At 43.5% G+C, this 21,652-nt stretch overlaps 1 protein-coding gene across 1 annotated transcript in view; it reads left to right on the top strand.

Moving 5' to 3' along the window:
• The window catches only part of SLC1A3 (solute carrier family 1 member 3), a 127,527-nt gene extending 106,246 nt beyond the window's left edge, over positions 1-21,281 (top strand). Inside the window, exons 6-10 of the mRNA XM_068250780.1 lie at positions 3,328-3,617; positions 9,004-9,237; positions 12,959-13,153; positions 14,648-14,782; positions 19,072-21,281. Of these exons, the coding sequence (XP_068106881.1) occupies positions 3,328-3,617; positions 9,004-9,237; positions 12,959-13,153; positions 14,648-14,782; positions 19,072-19,276 (1,059 nt within the window). The 3' untranslated portion in view covers positions 19,277-21,281. The remainder of the gene's footprint in view (positions 1-3,327; positions 3,618-9,003; positions 9,238-12,958; positions 13,154-14,647; positions 14,783-19,071) is intronic.
• Positions 21,282-21,652: the final 371 nt, after the last annotated feature.

Here is a 21,652-nt window from a genome sequence, read left to right as displayed (position 1 = left end):
CGTTTGCTCACTAGTGTGAAGAAACGTTCCGTTTTCCATTTCCCCAAAGCTGCAGCATTTTTTGTTCGGATCCGTTCCGCTGGGCAGAACGGTCCGGAAAATTAGGGCCTGCAGCAATTTTTAGATCCGGGGACCGGAGCGTACGGAACGTATCCGTACCAATGGACGCATGTGAATGGATCCATAGGTTAACATTGGAATCTTTTACATCCATTCCGTTTGTACAGTATACGCTCCGGTCCCGATCTGGGAAAAAAACGCTAATGTGAACCGGGCCTACATATAATAAGGAGCACTGTAATTGTGGGAGCTATAGGAAGAATCAGGGTTATGTAGGACACTATGAGATCTATAATAGAGGGCATAAAAGAGGAACATGGAACAGCATTAAAGAGACACTGTAACATCAAAAACATCCCCTGGGGGGTACTCACCTCGGGTGGGGGAAGCCTTGGGATCCTAATGAGGCTTCCCACGCCGTTCTCTGTCCCACGGGGGTCTCGCTGCAGCCCTCCGAACAGCCGCCGACAGACCCGACTGTCAATTCAATATTTACCTTTGCAGGCTCCAGCGGGGGGCGCTGTGGCTGCTTTCGGCTCCGAAGTAGAAGGAAATACCCGATCTCAGTCGGGTCCGCTGTACTGCGCAGGCGCCGGAGACTTGCGCCTGCGCAGTAGAGCAGACCCGACGGCGATTGGGTATTTCCGCCTACTTCGGAGCCGACAGCCGTCAGAGCGCCTGCGCAGGAGCCAGGAAGGTAAATATTGACGTCACCGCTGTACAGAGGGCTGCAGCGAGACCCCTGAGGGACGGAGGATGGCGTGGGAAGCCTCATTAGGATCCTGAGGCTTCCCCCACCCGAGGTGAGTACCCCCCTGGGGACGATTTGACGTTACAGATTCTCTTTAAATAAGGAGAATATAACAATTTAAAAAAAAAAAAATATTTAACCCCGCCCATGCCTCATGCAAAATAAATCCCCTCTCCATTCAATAATATCAAATTTGTATACAGGGGTTCCCTGAGATTCCCATGCAGCAATAACGATAATTTACTGATGGAGTTAGTGCATGCTCAAATCAGGTCATTTCGGCGTTCAGTGCCAAGCGGCAAAGCTGGGTGCAGCTAGTGTTAGGCGAACACCTGGATGTTCGGGTTCGGGAAAGTTCGCCGAACATGACCGCGATGTTCGGCATGTTCGGGCCGAACCCCGAACTCCCCGAACATCCCGCTTTTGGGGGCCCTATGGGGTCGCAGGCATAAGGGGGGAGCATGCCCCGATCGCGGGGGGGGTCGGAAATTCCCCCCACCCCCTCCGATAGCGCTCTGCCCGCTTCCCCATACAAAAGTTTAAGAAAAGTACCGGTGGTAGTGGGGATGGCCTGGCAGTGGCACTGTGGAGTGAGGAGGAGGAGTCCGGAGAGTGACGCGTTGAGGGAGGCCGGGCAGCGGGGGGGGGGAGGGGGTCGGAAATTCCCCCCACCCCCTCCGATAGCACTCCCCCCTCTGCCCGCTTCCCCATACAAAAGTTTAAGAAAAGTACCGGTGGTAGTGGGGATGGCCTGGCAGTGGCACTGTGGAGTGAGGAGGAGGAGTCCGGAGAGTGACGCGTTGAGGGAGGCCGGGCAGCGGGCGGTTCAGCGGTAGTAACCTTGTGGTACTTCCGCCCTTTCTCTGACCTCACGCCCCCTGCCCGGCCTCCCTCAACGCGTCACTCTCCGGACTCCTCCTCCTCACTCCACAGTGCCACTGCCAGGCCATCCACTACCACCGGTACTTTCCTTAAACTTTTGTATGGGGAAGGGGGCAGAGGGGGGAGCGCTAGCGGAGGGGGTGGGGGGAATTTCCGACCCCCCCCCCCCCCCCCGCGATCGGGGCATGCTCCCCCCTTATGCCTGCGACCCCATAGGGGGCCCTGTTCGGCCAGGTTCGGCCAGGAATTGAGCAGTTCGGGCGAACGCGAACAGTTTGGCCGAACACCACCAGGTGTTCGGCCGAACTCGAACATCACCCGAACAGGGTGATGTTCTGCAGAACCAGAACAGTGGCGAACACTGTTCGCCCAACACTAGGTGCAGCCATAGCACTAGTGCTATACTGTGCACTAAATGCAAGGGTAATTCAGGGCTCTGGCGATCACCAGACACCAAATTACATCTCTCTCCGAGTTGCTACAACTTGGAGGGGGAATCGTATTTAACGGGGCACTATGGCGAAAAACTGTAAAATTTAAAATATGTGCAAACATAAACAAATAAGAAGTACGTTTTTTCCAGAGTAAAATGAGCCATAAATTACTTTTCTCCTATGTTGCTGTCACTTATAGTAGGCAGTAGAAATCTGACAGAAGAGACAGGTTTTGGACTAGACCATCTCTTCATGGGGATTCTCAGCAAGCCTTATATTCTTTATAAAGATATTCCCTAAAAAGGATTTAAATAATGATGCTGGCCAGCTTCCCTGCTCCCTACACCGTTTTTTGGCAGTTGGACAGAGCACCTGCCATTCACTAAATGCTTTTGAAAATAAATAAATCCCTGAGAATCCCCTATGAAGAGATAGACTAGTCCAAAACCGGTCGCTTCTGTCAGATTTCTACTACCTACTGTAAGTGACAGCAACATAGGAGAAAAGTAATTTATGGCTTATTTTACTCTGGAAAAAAGTACTTCTTATTTGTATATGTTTGCACATATTTTACATTTTAAAATGTTTTGCCATAGTGCCTCTTTAACACCACCGGGGTATTGAGTGGCAGCAGGGTGAGCCCTCATACGGCTCACCCTGCGCCCAGCTCAAGTGCGGCCGAATGAAATGTACACTGCATGCAATCTAATGACTGGCGTCCTGTTGGCTGCTACTTATCTACAGGTTATGTGATGGGCTTAGCGCACATACTGTGTGCCTGAGCAAAGAGGCCATCCAGATACCCTGCTACTGTCTTGTTACTCTATTGGTTATAGTGTAAGCCTCCTTTCTGCAAACAGCTCTGATCCTAAATTAATGTCTTGTCAACCTCTTGCCCATCCTGCTCTGGCCCTGACAGCCTGGTTAACTGTCACACTTGCAGAGCCCTGTGGTGATAGGAAGGATTTACCACCATCTAGCTTGATGAAGCATGACAACACCCAAGAATGTCCCTGGGGCACAGTGAACAGGCAAAACTTAGGTTTTTTAATAAGCCTAAATAAAATAAGCTATGCTGTTTTGTGTACATATTTATTCATTTGACGGTGTTACCACTGCTTTTGAGCTCACATGATGAAATAAAGATGTGCAATTGCTGTATCACCATATTAAATGTAAATTTGTGTTTTCTGGATTTAGTTCAAGACAAACTATGAGAAGAAGCAGTTTAGGGTTCCTGTTCCACCAAATGATACACTGGCCGCGATTGCTAACAATGTATCAGAAGCCTTAGAGTCTCTGGTCAAGTTTCGGGAGGAGATAGTGCCTGTGCCAGGGGCGGTGAATGGGGTGAACGCGCTGGGACTTGTGGTCTTCTCCTTGTGCTTTGGACTGGTGATTGGAAACATGAAAGAAGAAGGGAAAGCCTTGAAGGATTTCTTTGACAGCCTCAATGAGGCAATTATGAGATTAGTGGCTGTTATAATGTGGTAAGTGCCCACAGATATAACCCTAACATTAAAGTGGAACTCAAGCCTGAGCATTCTCTTTCAGCTTTAGAAACTGAGGAATGTTAGAATCCAGGAGCTCTCGATTTACATCAGAAATGTGTTGCAACTGAGGACTGTGTTCACCAAATTTTACATACTTTAAAGGGTGCCACCTAAATAAAAAAGTTACATACTCACATAAGAAGAGGGAAAACTGTAGATTCTATAGAACCATCCCGGTCCTCTCTCGGTCTCCTCGTTCCCCTCCTGTCCCCCGTTCAAATTTCCGACCTGCTGGGTCTTCAAGTTGTGTCTTCTGGGTCTTCAAGTCTCATTGAAAGCTTTAGAAGTACTCAGGTCTTCGAAAGTACTTTGCATGTGTGAGTCTGCGCTTACATGTATGCAGTATGGAGCTTATCATCGTTGGTTTGGAAGTAATTGGTACTTCTGAAACTTTCAGAGAAGACCTAAACTTCTTTGACATTAAAGTCGGATTGCTGCAACAGGGGCCCAGCGGTGGAACAAGGGGATGTAGAGAGGACCAGGAAGGCTCGCAGTGGTGTTCCCCAACCCTGTCCTCAAGGCCCACCAACAGTGCATGTTTTTTGGAAATCCACAGAGGTAGTTAATCAGCTCTGCAGTGCAGAGACACTAATTACCTCACCTGTGCATGTTTGTGGTTTCCTGCAAAACATGTACTGTTGGTGGGCCTTGAGGACAGGGTTGGGGAACTTTACTTAAGGGATTCAAAGCCTTCCCTCTACTGAGGTGAGTATGTAACTTTTTTATTTAGATTGCTACAGGTAAAACTGGTAAAAAAAAACTGGTAATGTAAACATTTCCAACAAAAATTCAAGGTGATGTCTATAACTGTGTTTTATGTGTATTTTAACCCATTTCACACCCTTAAAGGGTGAACGAAAGAAGGAACCTTACTATACACTTAGTATAATGAACTAAGGAAAACTATTGTGTTCACGAAACATAAATGTAATAAAAATGCTGCTCAATTTACGGTAACCACTTGTTTTGTCCAGGGAAGTATATTTCATTTAAGCCTCAGGGACATAGCTATACATCTTCAACAATCAGCTAACATGCATATGTACTCATCCCCAGGGATCAATAATGGTCCAATCAGGAAACTCATCCATGATGTTCAATAATAATCGTAACATTTGTATAGCGCTTTTCTTCTGTCAGACTCAAATCGCTCAAGATTTTCAGCCAAAAAAGGGCGCGCTCAAGAGGCCACCCTGCAGTGTTATTAAGTGTTGCCTTGAACTCCTTACTGTATAGGTACTAACCCAAGCCAGGATTTTAACCTTGGTCTCCCATGTCAAAATATATATCAGTGAGAACATTAGAGAAAACACCTACCCTGCTCTCTGTTTCATCCTTCACTGCTCAGTCTGCTTGTTATCAGCCCTGATAAAATCCCCGATTTAGCATTCAGTCTGGCTTTGCTCAGGAATCATTATAGCTAAGTCATTATAGCAGAGCCAGAAGAGGGCAGGTTTGAGCTTGAAAATACATCAGAGAAGACAGACTCAGCTATAATGATTCCTGAGCAAAGCCAGACTGAATGCACATTCAGGGATTTTATCAGGGCTGATAACAAGCAGGCTGAGCAGTGAAGAATGAAACAGAGAGCAGGGTAGGTGTTTTCTAATGTTCCTACTGATATATATGGAAAAATACATGAGGGTGCTTCGTCTCTGGTTCCCTTTAAAGAGAGTCTGAAGCGAGAATAGATCTCGCTTCAGACCTCATAGCTAGCAGGGGCATGCGTGCCCCTGCTAAAACGCCGCTATAGCGCGGCTTAACGGGGGTCCCTGTCCCCCCAAACCCCCTCCGAGCAGCGGGGGACGCTTCCTGGTTGGGGCAGGGCTAACCGCCGCAGCCCTGCCCCATGCGCGTCTGTCAGACGCGTACCTCCGCCTCTCCCCCGCCCCTCTCAGTCTTCCTTCACTGAGAGGGGCGGGGGAGAGGCGGCGATGCGCGTCTGATAGACGCGACTGGAGGCAGGGCTGCAGTCGTTAGCCCTGCCTCCAGGAAGATCAGCTCCAGCGACCTTTTTCCGACCCAGGTTTGCGGGGGGTGGGTTGGGGGTGAAGGGACCCCCGTTAAGCCGCGGGATAGCGGCGTTTTAGCAGGGGCACACGTGCCCCTGCTATATATAAGACCTGAAGCGAGATTTAGTCTCGCTTCAGTGTCTCTTTAACCAGTACATTATTCAGCCACTCAATCATATATGAGGCACTATGTAGGGGGCACTGTGTTTTGGAGGCAGTATAATGAGGACTTCATGTGAGGGTCAATATAATTCATGGACACTAAAAAGGGGGTAATGCGAATGGTGGCACAATAAAGGGGTGAGTAAATTATAAGGGAGCCACTATTCAAGGCAACATTATATATGGAAGCCCAATAAGGGGAACACTATAATGGTGGCCCTATTAGTGATGAATGTAATGACCTAATTACGATTACGCAAAACTTCCCGTAATTTACGAAATTACGATTTTAGCCGTAATCGAATATTTGTAATTTTGTAAAATTACGTGAAATTTCACGTTTATGTGGAATTTCATAATAACAATCGTTTTTTGTAATTACGATCGTTTTTGTAACGGAAACTAATCGTAATTTTCTGTTTAATGTTGAAACCCTGGACCCTACATTAGTTGGCATGCGAAAGCAAATGCATATTTGCATGAGCATTGCCTCATGAATAGCCAATCAGGCCAAATTTGCTCAGCCAGTTATGTCAGGTGTTCACTTGGTGTTTAATGCACACATTTAATTCTCTGTGCAGTGATTAATGTTGAAATTCGTCCGTTCCCGAAATTGTGTTCCAGTCCAAAGCCTTCTGATACATTTAAAGCGACAGTACTTGCAGGGACCTTTGCATTATCAGATATTGCAAGGCCCAAAGCCAAGTGTCTCAGCATGCACGACCGCTAAGTGCACCTCGACAAAGAGCACCTGTCTTAGAAGTGGCTGCAGCTAGAGCCTCCTGATACATTTAAAGCGACAGCATGTGCAGGGGCCTTTGCATTATCAGTAATTGCAATCAATGAGTGACTTTCCTAAATTTAGTAATTACTTACATTTGCATAATTACTATTAAAAACCAAATTACGCTCATTTTCTTAATTAAAATAACCATTTCTATAGAAAACATGAAATTACGAAATTTCACATTAACACGAACGACGGAAATTTCACTTACGGAATTCCGAATTACTGTTTGCATGGCAATCGCGAAATTACGAATTCGCAATGTAGTGGCAAAATTTGTGTCCGTAATTATGGAAACACGAAATTATTTATATTTCCGGTCAACATTAGGCCCTACACATTGATATAGGAAGGCAATATAAAGGAAATACTTCACCACTTTTAAGATGATGACCCCTTATATGACAACATAATCAGTGAGTTAACAGTTACCCTTCCTATCAACCTTCTTCTCCTGTTTTTGCCATTAAAAAAGTGTTTAATAGTTGGTGCAGTACAAGGAGAAAGAAGTGCGCAGTGAAAAAAATATATATCTTTACTTCAAAAATCATCACCTCACATTGTACCAGCAATGTAACATATTTTGTGAGAAACTGTTTAAACAGTGAAATTTGTTTGTTTTTGGTTTTTTTAAACATGTAATTGATAAAGTGGTATATATCTTTCTTTTTTCCCCTTCTTTTTTTTCTTTTAAATTGATTAAAAAAGTAAAAAAAATAAATAAATCTGGGAAAATATACTGTACAGCAAACAGGCATTGTAGTTTGTCCCCCAAAAGATTAATAAATATAACTCTATTCATTTGAATGTAAAGAGTTTACAACATGCATTACATCTTACCTATTCCTTTTTTAAAAGGACAACTGTAGTGAGAAGAATATGGAGGCTGCCATATTTGTTTCCTTTTAAACAATACCAGTTGCCTGGCAGCCCTGCTGGTCTATTTAGCTGTAGAAGTGTCTGAATCACACCAGAAACAAGCATGCAGCTAACTGATCAGATCTGACAATAATGTCAGATCACCCTGATCTTCTGCATGCTTGTTCAGGGGCTATGGCTAAAAGTATTACAAGCAGACAATCAGCAGGATAGCCAGGCAACTGGAATTGTTCACTTTTTAACCATATACATGCTGCCACTTGGAGAAATCATACAAAAACATGGCCTGACATATCATAACACCCAGCTATATTTGTCATTCAAGCCTGGTGTCACAGACCCTATTCCACAAATAAACTTATGCTTAGCTGAGCTTCAGGAGTGGATAAATAATTATTGGCTAAAACTTAATGCTGACAAAACTGAGGTACTTGTTATCGAGGGCCAGGACTCAGCAGCAAAGCAGCCCCAGTCTCAACCAACACTGCTAACGATAGGGAGCTCAGACCTGAACAAGTCAGACTGTGTGCGTAGCCTGGGAGTACTGATTGATGGGAAATTAAGCTTCAGGAATCAAATCTCAGCTGTTGTGAAACATTCCTTCTTCCATCTAAGGAATATTGCAAAGATTAAACACCTAATTCCTTCAGAGGATCTTCCAACCCTAGTTCATGCCTTCGTCACATCAAGGTTAGACTACTGCAACGCCCTCTACACAGGCCTGCATAAGAAAGACTTACGCCGCCTGCAATTAGTACAGAATGCCGCAGCAAGGCTGTTAACGAGCCAACCCCGCCATTGTCACATAACACCAACCCTGTGCTCACTCCACTGGCTACCGATAAAATGGAGAATTCTGTTTAAGATTGGCTTACTGACATTCAAATCCTTGCACAATCTGGGCCCTGGATACCTGAAGGACTTGTTGCAACTGCATCACACTCCCCACAATCTTAGATCAAAAGGACACAACACCTTGGTCACCCCAAGAGTCCACCTCAAAACCTTTGGAGACAGAGCCGTTTGTCATGCTGCCCCTACACTTTGGAACTCCCTGCCACACCCAATCAGGACAGCTCCATCCCTGGAAGCATTTAAGTCTAAATTGAAAACCTACCTCTTCAGTCTGGCATTCATGAACATCTGACTATCTCCTCTGTAACACATCCCAGCCTGCAACCCTGTATTAATCTGAGGCACAACTATGCGCTTTGAGTCCTATTGGAGAAAAGCGCTTAACAAATGTTATTGTATGGTATTATTGTATTGTCATATACCTCTCTCTTCAGTTGTCCTTTAAAAGCTCTTCTTCTAAAGGAAACAATGAAAAACATGCATCAGGGCTAGTTTTGTGAGAACAATATTATATAGCAAGTTGATTAGAATTACGGCCAAAGCCTAACTTATTATATGTGAATTATTATTGCCTGTTGCTTACAAGCCTTTCTTTGTTATTGTTAATAATGGAATCCTTGATCCTTAGGTATGCTCCTATTGGTATCCTCTTCCTAATCGCTGGGAAGATTGCAGAGATGGAAGACATGGGGGTAGTCGGAGGACAGCTTGGCATGTACACAATCACAGTCATCATTGGACTGCTTATACACGCTGTCTTTGTTCTACCCTTACTTTACTTCCTTGTAACTCGTAAGAACCCCTGGATGTTCATAGGAGGACTTCTGCAAGCCCTCATCACAGCTCTGGGTACCTCATCAAGGTGAGTCATCTGTTTGTCAGGCTATCTTTAGGAGGACGTAAAAAATTACACTTAAAGAGAACCCGAGGTGGGGTTCTAAGAATGATATCCGCACACAGAGGCTGGGTCTGCCTATACAGCCCAGCCTCTGTTGCTATGTATTGTCCACCCAGGCCCCCTCCTGCGCTCTGCTATGCCCCCATAAATCACAGCCGCACTGTCGACACGCAGCGTGTTGCAGCGGGCTGTGTTTACCTATGTAGTGTCACTCTCGCCGCTCCCCCTGCCTCCTGCATAGCTCCGGTCCCCGCCCGCGTCCCTTCCCTCCAATCAGCGGGGAGGTAAGGGACGCAGGCAGGGACTGGAGCTATGCAGGAGGCAGGGGAAGCGGCGAGAGTGACACTACATAGGTAAACACAGCCCGCTGTGTGTCGACAGCGCGGCTGTGATTTATGGGGGCATAGCTGAGTGCAGGGGGGGCCTGGGGGGACACTACATAGCAACAGAGGCTGGGCTGTATAGGCAGACCCAGCCTCTGTGTGCGGATATCATTCTTAGAACCCCACCTCGGGTTCTCTTTAACCACTTCAGCCTTCAGTCGTTTGTCACCTTATGCATCTGAGCAATTTTCACCTCCCATTCAATAATTTTTTTTTTATTAAAAAAATTATTTGGGTATTTTTGGGACAGTGTGGGAGGTAAACTGTTCATTTTAATGTAAGTGTATGTATATTTTAAAAAGTATGTAGATGTAGCTTTACTATTTGGCCACAAGATGGCCACAGTGATAAAAGTCAAGTACACTTACAGGAAGTGCAGAGGGGATATAACACTTAGAAAAAATGCAGCTTCTCAAAGAAGCTGTCGGTCTTTCTAACAGGGACTTCGGTCACTGAATGGTAACTGTGTTCCCATGCATTGATCTCCGGGCTAACGGGCGGCATCACGGATGCACGCATGATCATCCGCGGGAACATGCAGCAGTGCGGCAGCAGCCTTTTGGACGTAGCAGCTACATCCAAAAGGCTTAAATGGTTAAAGAGACTCTGAAGTCTCATTTTTTCTTGTTTTTTTATTTAATCCTGTTCAGCATTATATTGTAAGTGGATTCGCCGCAATCCCGCAGCAGAACAAGTGTTTTATATTAGAGAAATAGACCTGCAATGTTCCACAACTTTGCAGGTCGCAGATTCTGGGGAGGCAGAGCTTTGTGCTGTAGCTCTGCTGTAGCTCTGCCTCTCCGCAATCAATCTCTGCCGATCTCGCCTTTTCCCAGCTCTCTCAGTGAAAAAAGAGTGAGAGGGGCGGGAGGAGGAAGAGATCCGTGGAGATTGACGCGAGTAGAGGCAGAGTTACAGCGTAAAGCTCTGCCTCTACCAGGAAATAGGATCTGCTAAGCCCAGGAGCTTTGCTGGGCTTTTTTCTGTAGTATAAAACACTTGTTCTGCCGCGGGATTGCAGCGAATCCACTTAGGCTCTAATGCCAAACAGGATTAAATTAAAAAAACAGGAAAAAATTAGATTTCAGAGTCTCTTTAAAGAGGCACTGTAGTGACATATAGCATAATGCGGTAAATTGTTCAGGACACCCACTTTTATGGTAATTTTCCCAGTTTCAGCATCAGAAACACTTCCTATATCTATGTATGGCTGTATATTCAATATAATGCTGCATATTGAATAGTGAATGTAGTCCGGCCCTCTAGTGATGTTTAGCCTAAGCTGATTAGCTGCAGTATGTGGACCCCACAAGCAATCTGGAAGACCAGGAATATTTTGTATTGGCTTTGGAAACTATCAGTACAAAAAAAACATTCTGCAGAGCTCACCTGGCAGGTCTAAAGATGTCGGCCTGTAATAAATTTCAGAATGTAAATCGGAGTAGAAAGCATTTACAATGGGCAAACACTGACTAAATTATAAATGAGTATTGTAAAAAAATATGTATATCATTTTATTAATTACATTAAATTCACTACAGTTCTCTTTAATATGTGTTTGTGAATGCTAATGGTAAAGCTAACTTGGATCATTAGAGCAAATACAGTGGAATCATTTTATAGTAAACTTCAAGGGACCTGGCCAAGTAGTTTACTATATTAGAAGTTTTTTTTATTAGAAGTTTACTATATCGTAATTTGTCATGCATTGTATATTTATACAGACGCATTTGCTGGGAACTGGGGACAGAGTTTACTATAGCCAGAGGTTTATTATATCAGAGTTTACTATAAAGAGATTCTACTGCAGTAACACTCAGATCAGTATCTGTACGTGCAAGTTATTATGCTTGCAACATGTTGGCTGTATTGTATTAAGTATAATTTTGAGGTTGAGATATCATGATTAATGTGAACAGAATTTGATTTCCTCTTAAGCCTTAACTCATCCTGACATTCCTCTTTTGTTGAAAAATAAATAATCTCTGGTTAATTTGTACCTATTTTTTTTAGAATCAATGGCACATAGTACTAGAAAGCTGTTAATCCTATATAATAATATACAAGTGTCCCTGCGTCCCATGTCCCCGAGGTGAGTGCTTTTGCGCTACTGTGCATGTCCCACACTGACAGCCGTTGGGACAGGACGCAGGTCGGGCCAGGGGGCGGGCCGGCCGGCTGGGCGGGCGTGTGCACGCGTATGCATGCTGTAAAGCTGCGGTGGTGACATACCTAGAGTCCGTTTTTAAACGTGTTTAGGTCGCCTAGTCTGACATAAATCATTTCAATACTCAGCTACTCCAAAATTATCATAATAGGCTCTGTCAAGACTGGGAGTGTTGGAGCAGCTAACAGTAAATCAGTTTAAGCAGGCGTAGAAAAGAAGCAACAATTGTTCGTGCTCTGCTCCTCTCCTTATTCATACACATGAACTGGAAAGTACCTAGGCTGTCTGTATTGAAAACTAGTGCAAAACAAGTACAGATCTAGGACTGGAAAAAAATAATTTTATTATCTGGCTGCAAATTGAAATAAAAAAGGTGACTTATAACAACATTTAATTAAAAAAAAAAAAGTTTATCCAACAATAATACACATTTATAGCAAAGTTGTGAACAAATGTGGAAACTACACTTTAAGGCCTCTTGCACACTGCATGCATTTCCGATTCCGATTCCGCTTTTTAATCAGTTTTTACATCCGATTCAGATTCCGATTTGCAGTGTGCAGGGAGCAAACTGCAAATCGGAATCGGATTTAAAATCCGATTAAAAAGCGGAATCTGAATCGGAATCGCTTGCAGTGTGCAAGAGGCCTAAATGTTCCAGAGCTACGAAAAAACACACACTTTTGGAAGTAAAAAAACATGAGCAGGGTAGGTGAAGAGACAATAGGCTTGATTCACTAAGACAAATAGCATACCTTATCAGAGATAACATGCCTTCTCAAAGTTAACACGTCTTATCGGAGTAGCATAGCGAGCGCTACGAACCCGCAGGGGCTCAGGGCAGGACGAGTGGAGCTCTTGTCATTGCCAATTAGCAGGCATAAGTTCGTAGAGTTCGCTATGATACTCTGATAAGGTGTGTTATCTCTGATAAGGCGTGTTAACTTGGATAAGGCGTGTTATTTTAGTGAATCAAGCACATTTAATGTTACCAAATTACATTAAATGCTGAACAAATGTAATGCCAAGCACAGTGAACATATTATCTGTTTTTGTTTCCAATGTCTGTCTGAACATTGCCTTATACTGTGATGTTAATTTTTACAATTGTGTAATGTCTGCATTGTGTTTGCAGCTCGGCCACTTTACCAGTCACATTTAAGTGTTTGGAGGAGAACAATAAAGTGGACAAGAGGGTGACGCGATTCGTACTCCCCGTGGGAGCGACAATCAATATGGACGGCACGGCTCTCTATGAAGCTCTGGCAGCCATCTTTATTGCGCAAGTCAACAATTACGACCTCAACTTTGGACAGATTATCACAATCAGGTAACGCAAAACGCAGTTCTCTGACCTTGAAAGAGAACCAAATAATGTTAAATAGAAATAGAAAGATTTGATACTTTCCTGGGGCTTCCTCTAGCCCCATAAGCACCAACAGAAAGCCTATAAAAATTATTTTGTCGTGCAGTTTTCACTAAAGGTAACTACTTTGTCATATGCAAATGTTTTATTTCCTAAGTTTTCTTTTGGGTCACTTTTAATACATGGCCAACTGCTGCACTGAGCCTGTGATGTGATCAGAGCAGTGTTTATGAAGAGGAAGGTCAGAGTTGTACTAATGTAACCAGTTATTTTTATATTTTTTACTAATTTTTTTTTTGTTCTTGATCACACATACGTACTGTGTCTGGGCAACTCAGGTTTCTTTTAAAGAGACATTGAAGCAAAAAAAAATTGTGATATAATCATTTGTGTGTGGTACAGCTAAGAAATAAAACATTAGGACCAGAGACATACGTCTAATATTGTTTCCAGTACAGGAAAAGTTAAGAAACTCCAGTTGTTATCTATGCAAAAGAGCCACTGAGCTTCACGACTATCAAAGTCCCAGAGAGCTCTGTCTTCTGAAGCTTGTTATCTCAAGTGTCTGGCACTGTATTGGTTTTTTTCTGCAGAGGACAGTTCAAAAGTTCACTAGCCTGCTCTGTAAAATCATTTAGAATGCTGAGTGTTGTGTAAACTGCAGATATTAGAGAATGATGCAATGTTATAAAAAAAAACGTATAACTGAAAATAAAAATAAGAGACTCATTTCTTTGCTAATAATGTTCTAGTAATTATCCGTACTACACAACCAATTCATTATATCATAATTTTTTTCGCTTCATCTTAATAAACCTGTATTTAAAGTGAACCAGAGATGAGGTGTGTGGGGCTGGAGGAAGCCCCAGGTATGTATATATTTTTTTTATTATTATTGCAGTCATCTCTGTTTCCCTTTAAAGGGAACCAGAGAGGAAGGAAAATAAAAAAATAGGAAAAGCTTTTATACATACCTGGGGCTTCCTCCAGCCCCATAAGCCTGGATCGCTCCCACGCCGCCATCCTCCGCTTCCTTTATCGCCGCTACCGGGTCCCGTCACTTCCAGCGGACGCGAGCAATTTTCCGCATCACGAACTCCCTCCATATCCTTACGCATGCGCCTGCGTAGTAAGGAGCCGCACGCGTAAAGATACGAAGGGAGCTCCTGTGATGCGGTAAATTGGCCGCGTGCTTACGTCGACTGGCCCGACTGGCCGAAACTACGGGACCCGGCACCGGCAGATAGAGGCAGCGGAGGACGGCGGCGTGGGAGCGATCCAGGCTTATGGGGCTGGAGGAAGTCCCAGGTATGTATAAAATCTTTTCCCCCAACATCTCTGGTTCTCTTTAAGCATGAATAAATCCAATGTTAGCCTCGTACTGCTTTTTATATTGAAACCTGACATAACTTCATGTTAGACAAATCAATCTTACGCTTAATATTGTTTTTTTTCCAGTATTACAGCTACAGCGGCCAGTATTGGAGCTGCAGGAATTCCGCAAGCTGGTCTGGTCACCATGGTGATTGTGTTGACATCAGTAGGACTGCCCACAGAGGATATCACACTTATCATTGCTGTTGACTGGTTCTTGTGAGTATCTGAGCCTGTAACCTAAATCAGAGTTGCACTTAAAATTATTCCTTTGCTCCAGTAGACTTGCTACACTTTTATATAAAATCTTCGGGGGAGAGGGGGGGGGGGGGAACCAGTTGCTGACAACTTCACTATTCCTTTCTAGCTCATTGGTTAGAGTGCTGCATCACTTTAACCTTTATAGATTCCCTCCAGCAAAAAAGTAAGCAGTTAAAATCTGACAGAACTGACAGGTTTTGGACTAGTCCATCTTCTCATCGAGGATTCTCAGGGTTTTCTTTGTTCTCAAAAGCATTTCCTGTTTAATATTGAGATACCAGCCAGCCTCCCTACTCACTTGCACACTATTTTATCAGTTAGACTTTGCAACTGCTGTTCAGAAAATGCTGATGAAAATAAAGAAAAACCTGAGAATCCCCCACGAGGAGATGGACTCGTTCAAAACCTGTCACTTCTGTAAGATTTTAACTGTATACTTTTGGTAAATGTTGTTAACTGTATACTTTTTTTGCTGGAATGTTCCTTCAATAACTTCTTCATTTGTTAAAGCAATCATTCAAATGAATTTTTTATCATAGAAAACAGGGCATTCTGTAGTAAGACTGTAAAATTGTACCTTTTATTTCAGACACATTAGGGTTAAAAATAAATAAATAAATAAATAAAAAATAATTATGGTTCCAAAACCAAATATCCAGTTTTTACTCAGCAATTTGGACTCGTTCTCACTTCTGTGCACTTTCTAGTGCATCAAACCCATTATCCTCAGCACAAAGCACAGGTAAAATGCATCTGCATGCATGTAAAACAACCTCTGGTTTAACTCATGATTTATCTAACCTTGGACCTGATGAACGAAGCAACATATATATATATACTATGTGAAGACCATGAGACACGCCAACACAATTTGCCACCAAGAAGAGTAAATAAACGACCGCTCATGAGGGAAAGGGAGGGAAGAAAAAAACAGCAAAGTGATAGCCACCAGAACAAACACAGAACATTTATATCTCGCTTTTCTCCTGGGGGACTCAAAGCGCCAGTGCTGCAGCCACTAGGACGCGCTCTATAGGCAGGTGTTAGGGAGACATGCCCAAGGTCTCCTACTGAATAGGTGCTGGCTTACTGATCAGGCAGAGCCAAGATTAGAACCCAGGTCTCCTGTGTCAGAGACAGAGCCCTTATCCATTACACTGTCCAGCCACACCAAAAGGAAAGAATGAAACACAAGAGAGTGTGTACAAGCATAAGCTTACCAGGAGGTGGAGACAGAGACAGACGACACCGCGCCACCCCACACACGCCGTCACGATTCGCCGCAGGAAGCGGTTTCTTGCGGGCATAGTGTTATTGTTTATATAGTCTTCCTGTTGGCATACTGTGTTGCTGTGTGTCACGGTCTTCACATGGTATATATATATTTTTCCATGTCCTCCACTCCTTGTTCACTTAATTTATTCCAGTTTTGTACATCTCTTTCTTTTTTACTTTGCTGGTCACTCTGCGTTACACCAATTATTGCATATTAGTGCAATGGGCACTTTATTCATTGTGCATTTTTTCTGTTAGATGGTGCTTGCCACTTTGGTACAATTTCACGTTAATAGGGTAATGCACACTACCTGCTGCCTGCACACAGTAATTTTGCCCCTTATCTGGAATTCATGTAGTTAAAGAGACTATTTAGCAAAAGAAGTTCCCCTGGGGGTACTCACCTCGGTAGAGGGAAGACTCTGGACCCTATTGAGGCATCCCCGTCCTCCTGTGTCCCACGGCGGTCTCGCTGCAGCCCACGGAACGCATAGCCAACAATTTGTCAGGCTGTGCAATATTTACCTTTTCTGGCTCCAGCGGGGGCACTGTTTCAGCTCTCCGCTTGGAAATAGGCAGAAATAGCCGATCTCTGTCGGGTCCGCTCTACTACGCAGGAGCAAGGAGACTTGCACCTGCGCAGTAGAGCGGACCGACAGAGATCGGCTATTTCCCCCTATCTCCGAGGGGAGAGCCGATACTGTGGCTGCGCTGGAGCTGGGAAGGTAAATATTTACATTATCGCTGCCGCCGTGGGACACAGGAGGACGGGGGGAGCCTCGATAGGATGTGGAGGCTTCCCCCACTTAAGGGCAGTACCCCCCAGGGGAACTTTTTTCGTTACAGATTTTCTTTAAGGAACTGGGAGATTTGGGGGCATGGTAAAACGGTTCACCCAGCTCCTGCAAAAGTCCTGTTAGCGTTAATAACCATTACTCCTCCCCATTGACACTGGGGAAAGACGTAATTCGCCTTCCAGCTATTGCTGGCAGCTGAATTACCAGTAGCTGTTGTTATCATGATTTGGGCTCCGACTATAGCAAGGACATCTAGAAAAAATTAAAAGTAAAATATAACATAAAAGTGGTCATCAGAATATACAGTGGAGGAAATAATTATTTGACCCCTCACTGATTTTGTAAGTTTGTCCAATGACAAAGAAATGAAAAGTCTCAGAACAGCATCATTTCAATGGTAGGTTTATTTTAACAGTGGCAGATAGCACATCAAAAGGAAAATCGAAAAAATAACCTTAAATAAAAGATAGCAACTGATTTGCATTTCATTGAGTGAAATAAGTTTTTGAACCCCTACCAACCATTAAGAGTTCTGGCTCCCACAGAGTGGTTAGACACTTCTACTCAATTAGTCACCCTCATTAAGGACACCTGTCTTAACTAATCACCTGTATAAAAGACACCTGTCCACAGAATCAATCAATCAAGCAGACTCCAAACTCTCCAACATGGGAAAGACCAAAAAGCTGTCCAAGGATGTCAGAGACAAAATTGTAGACCTGCACAAGGCTGGAATGGGCTACAAAACCATTAGCAAGAAGCTGGGAGAGAAGGTGACAACTGTTGGTGCAATTGTTCAAAAATGGAAGGAGCACAAAATGACCATCAATCGACCTCGCTCTGGGGCTCTACGCAAGATCTCACCTCGTGGGGTGTCAATGGTTCTGAGAAAGGTGAAAAAGCATCCTAGAACTACACGGGAGGAGTTAGTGAATGACCTCAAATTAGCAGGGACAACAGTCACCAAGAAAACCATTGGAAACACATTACACCGCAATGGATTAAAATCCTGCAGGGCTCGCAAGGTCCCCCTGCTCAAGAAGGCACATGTGCAGGCCCGTCTGAAGTTTGCCAATGAACACCTGAATGATTCTGTGAGTGACTGGGAGAAGGTGCTGTGGTCTGATGAGACCAAAATAGAGCTCTTTGGCATTAACTCAACTCGCTGTGTTTGGAGGAAGAAAAATGCTGCCTATGACCCCCAAAACACCGTCCCCACCGTCAAGCATGGGGGTGGAAACATTTTGCTTTGGGGGTGTTTTTCTGCTAAGGGCACAGGACAACTTAATCGCATTAACGGGAAAATGGACGGAGCCATGTATCGTGAAATCCTGAACGACAACCTCCTTCCCTCTGCCAGGAAACTGAAAATGGGTCGTGGATGGGTGTTCCAGCACGACAATGACCCAAAACATACAGCAAAGGCAACAAAGGAGTGGCTCAAGAAGAAGCACATTAAGGTCATGGAGTGGCCTAGTCAGTCTCCGGACCTTAATCCAATAGAAAACCTATGGAGGGAGCTCAAGCTCAGAGTTGCACAGAGACAGCCTCGAAACCTTAGGGATTTAGAGATGATCTGCAAAGAGGAGTGGACCAACATTCCTCCTAAAATGTGTGCAAACTTGGTCATCAATTACAAGAAACGTTTGACCTCTGTGCTTGCAAACAAGGGTTTTTCCACTAAGTATTAAGTCTTTTATTGTTAGAGGGTTCAAAAACTTATTTCACTCAATGAAATGCAAATCAGTTGCTATCTTTTATTTAAGGTTATTTTTTCGATTTTCCTTTTGATGTGCTATCTGCCACTGTTAAAATAAACCTACCATTGAAATGATACTGTTCTGAGACTTTTCATTTCTTTGTCTTTGGACAAACTTACAAAATCAGTGAGGGGTCAAATAATTATTTCCTCCACTGTATGGTAGCACTCACCCAATCTTTCCAAGCCTATGCATAGGCAATGCAATACATGCTACCTAATCAAGTGATAGAAAGCCATGAGGATTATGTCCTGGGAGCTAAAGAAACTATCAGCAATCTACTGAAATCTTTGAAAAGCACACTATTGTCTTCTTAAACCAAAACTGAACTGGAGGTCATCACTTCTCCAAGCAAGCCCATATTGTATGAATTCAGAACTGAAATGTTAACATTGGCCTGTTTGTATTTCTCTAGGGATCGCCTCCGTACCACCACTAACGTGCTTGGTGACTCCCTCGGTGCTGGCATAGTGGAACACTTGTCCAGACATGAGCTGAAAAAAGGTGATGCTGAGATGGGCAACTCTGTGATTGAGGAAAATGAGATGAAGAAACCCTACCAGTTGGTCTCCCAAGAGAACGAAACAGACAAACCCATAGACAGTGAAACCAAGATGTAGGCAGCAACAGGCTTCTCAGATAACTGACCAGAATCACATTCCTCCAATTCTTTTTTTTACGTCTTTAAACATCGGGGCTGGTTGAAACAACGGGGGAATTATCGGAGGTCTATCACCAACCGGTGCCACAATATCTGTCTCTGTACTACGTAAAACAATGTAACATTTTGCCATCGTGGCCCTGCCAACTCTGTGCTAACCAGGAAAACCATTGCATTTTTGTACATCCTTTTTTTTGTTTTGTTTTGGGTTTTTTTGTGTTGTCATTTGTATTTTTATGAATGGGGAACCTTTTTTTATATCAGTAAGAAACTTGTCTTGATGAATATTGAAAGTTATTACATTTGCCTTTTTTCAGAAGCTTAACAAAAAAAATCCACCAATAACGTGGCATGAGGCTAATTTATCAAGGCAAGTGCACAGAAAACTGAAACTAAAGTGGAGCAGTTGCTCAGAGTAACCAATCAGATTTCAGCTGTTAAACAAACCAAGGATTCTGATTGATTGATTGATTGATTGATTGATTGATTGATTGATTTGGACAGCTGCCCCACATTTACTTCATCTCTCCTGACACCTGTCCTGATAAACTCAAGAACATTTTTTAGGCATTGTTTTTTTGGAGCTGGGAGGCGAGGGAGAAATTATTTTTAATTTCTAATTTTTATATCGTCTAATGAGCTCTTCTTGCTGTAGGATAGTTGTTTTCTGTTGTACACACACAATGTGCCAGTATACATACAAATAAGGCAATTATTATTGGGTTCATAAAACTACTGATGAGTACCATAAAACTACTGAAGGACAGAATGACCAATGGGAATGCACGGTGCCACTGAGAAGTAGCTGAGGCAGCTAGAAAGTGATTGTAGGGACAACAGGTTCCTGTAGGTCTAGCAGGGCAAAATTTACATTTAAAGAGAGCCCAAGTTGAAGCTCGGCTTCTGAAACACATACCTACCGGGATCCTCCAGCTGATATGGCCCACCCTCCTCTTCTGATGAGCACGGCTGTGTTGTAGCTGCATGAGCAAGGCCACGCTTGCTTAGTGGCACAGAGCTGCTTATCTACGAGCAGCTGTGGCTTACTGCTCAGGCGTACCCGATGCAGTATGGCTATGCTCACGCTTGAAGAGGAGCGTGCCCCAAATCAGATTACCAACAAGCCCTTGTTGGTAAGCTTTGGATGGTCCAAAGGGGGTCCGGAGGATGCTGTGGGAAGCCTCTATAGGATCCAGAGGGTTCCCTCTCTTTAGGTAAGTATGTGATTTTGTACCCAAGCTTCGGGTCGAGTACACTTTAAACCAGAAAGGCAACAAACTGAAAAAAACACTGCCACTTGTCTACTGAGAAATGCAAACACCGTCCTGTTACAAGCCAAATACATTAAGAAAACAGCATGACAGGAACACACCCATGATTTCTATGGTGTTTACTATGCTCTCTCACTGAGTTCAGAGTAATTACTCCCAAATTATGTGTACACATGGATGTGAGGAATCGGATCCCTACACCCCGTGGATTGAAAGTGTCAGTGCAATTAACAAGGAAAGCTGTAGGCGTGCAAAGGGAAAAATATATTTCACTTCCTGCATTGCGCATATCCAGGAACCAATGGGACAGAGAGAGAAATATTCAGAATATCTTTAAAACCAAGCCATATACTGTTGCCATGGTTTCCAGTAAGTTTCCTAAAAGAAACACTTGGATGAAATATTTTATACAATTTTGTGCTAAAGTGAACTAACTAACTAGCCCCCCTCTGAGCATTATACAAAAAAATCCCTTTCTTTCTTCAATACTAATCAAGAATTGGCTATTAGGGATGCTCATTCGGATTCCTCGGAATTTGCAATTTCCGAAATTCCGATTGGAAATTGCATTTCCGCATCGGAATGCGGAAATCGGTAATGCAAGTGTGGTAGGCGGATTTCCGCCGGAAATCGCAGAAATTTCCGCCGGAAATCACGGAAATTTCTGCCGAATTTAACATCGATTTTCTCAAAAACTATAAGGTTTTTTTGAAAACTTTTTTTGCATCTTGTTTACAAGATTCAGTTTAATAAACCCTGCAAATTTGGTGGTTTTAGGACTTACGGGGGCTTTGCAATTAACCTCTAAAGTCGGCTGATTTTTACTGTAATGTAAAATGCAGAAAATCTGCATCTGCCTATTTTCTGCATTTTACATTACAGTAAAAATCCGCCGACTTTAGCGGTTAATAGCAAAGCCCTCGTAAGTCCTAGAAACACCAAATTTTCAGTGTTTATTAAACTGAATCTTGTGAACAAGATGCAAAAAAAGTTTTCAAAAAGACCTTATAGTTTTTGAGAAAATCGATGTTAAAGTCGGGCGGAAATTCCGCATTGGAATGCGG

The sequence above is a fragment of the Hyperolius riggenbachi genome, chromosome 1, assembly GCF_040937935.1.
Source record: "Hyperolius riggenbachi isolate aHypRig1 chromosome 1, aHypRig1.pri, whole genome shotgun sequence".
Taxonomy (NCBI): domain Eukaryota; kingdom Metazoa; phylum Chordata; class Amphibia; order Anura; family Hyperoliidae; genus Hyperolius; species Hyperolius riggenbachi.
Note: the sequence above shows the minus strand (reverse complement) of the source record. Positions and strands in the feature narration are given on the sequence as shown.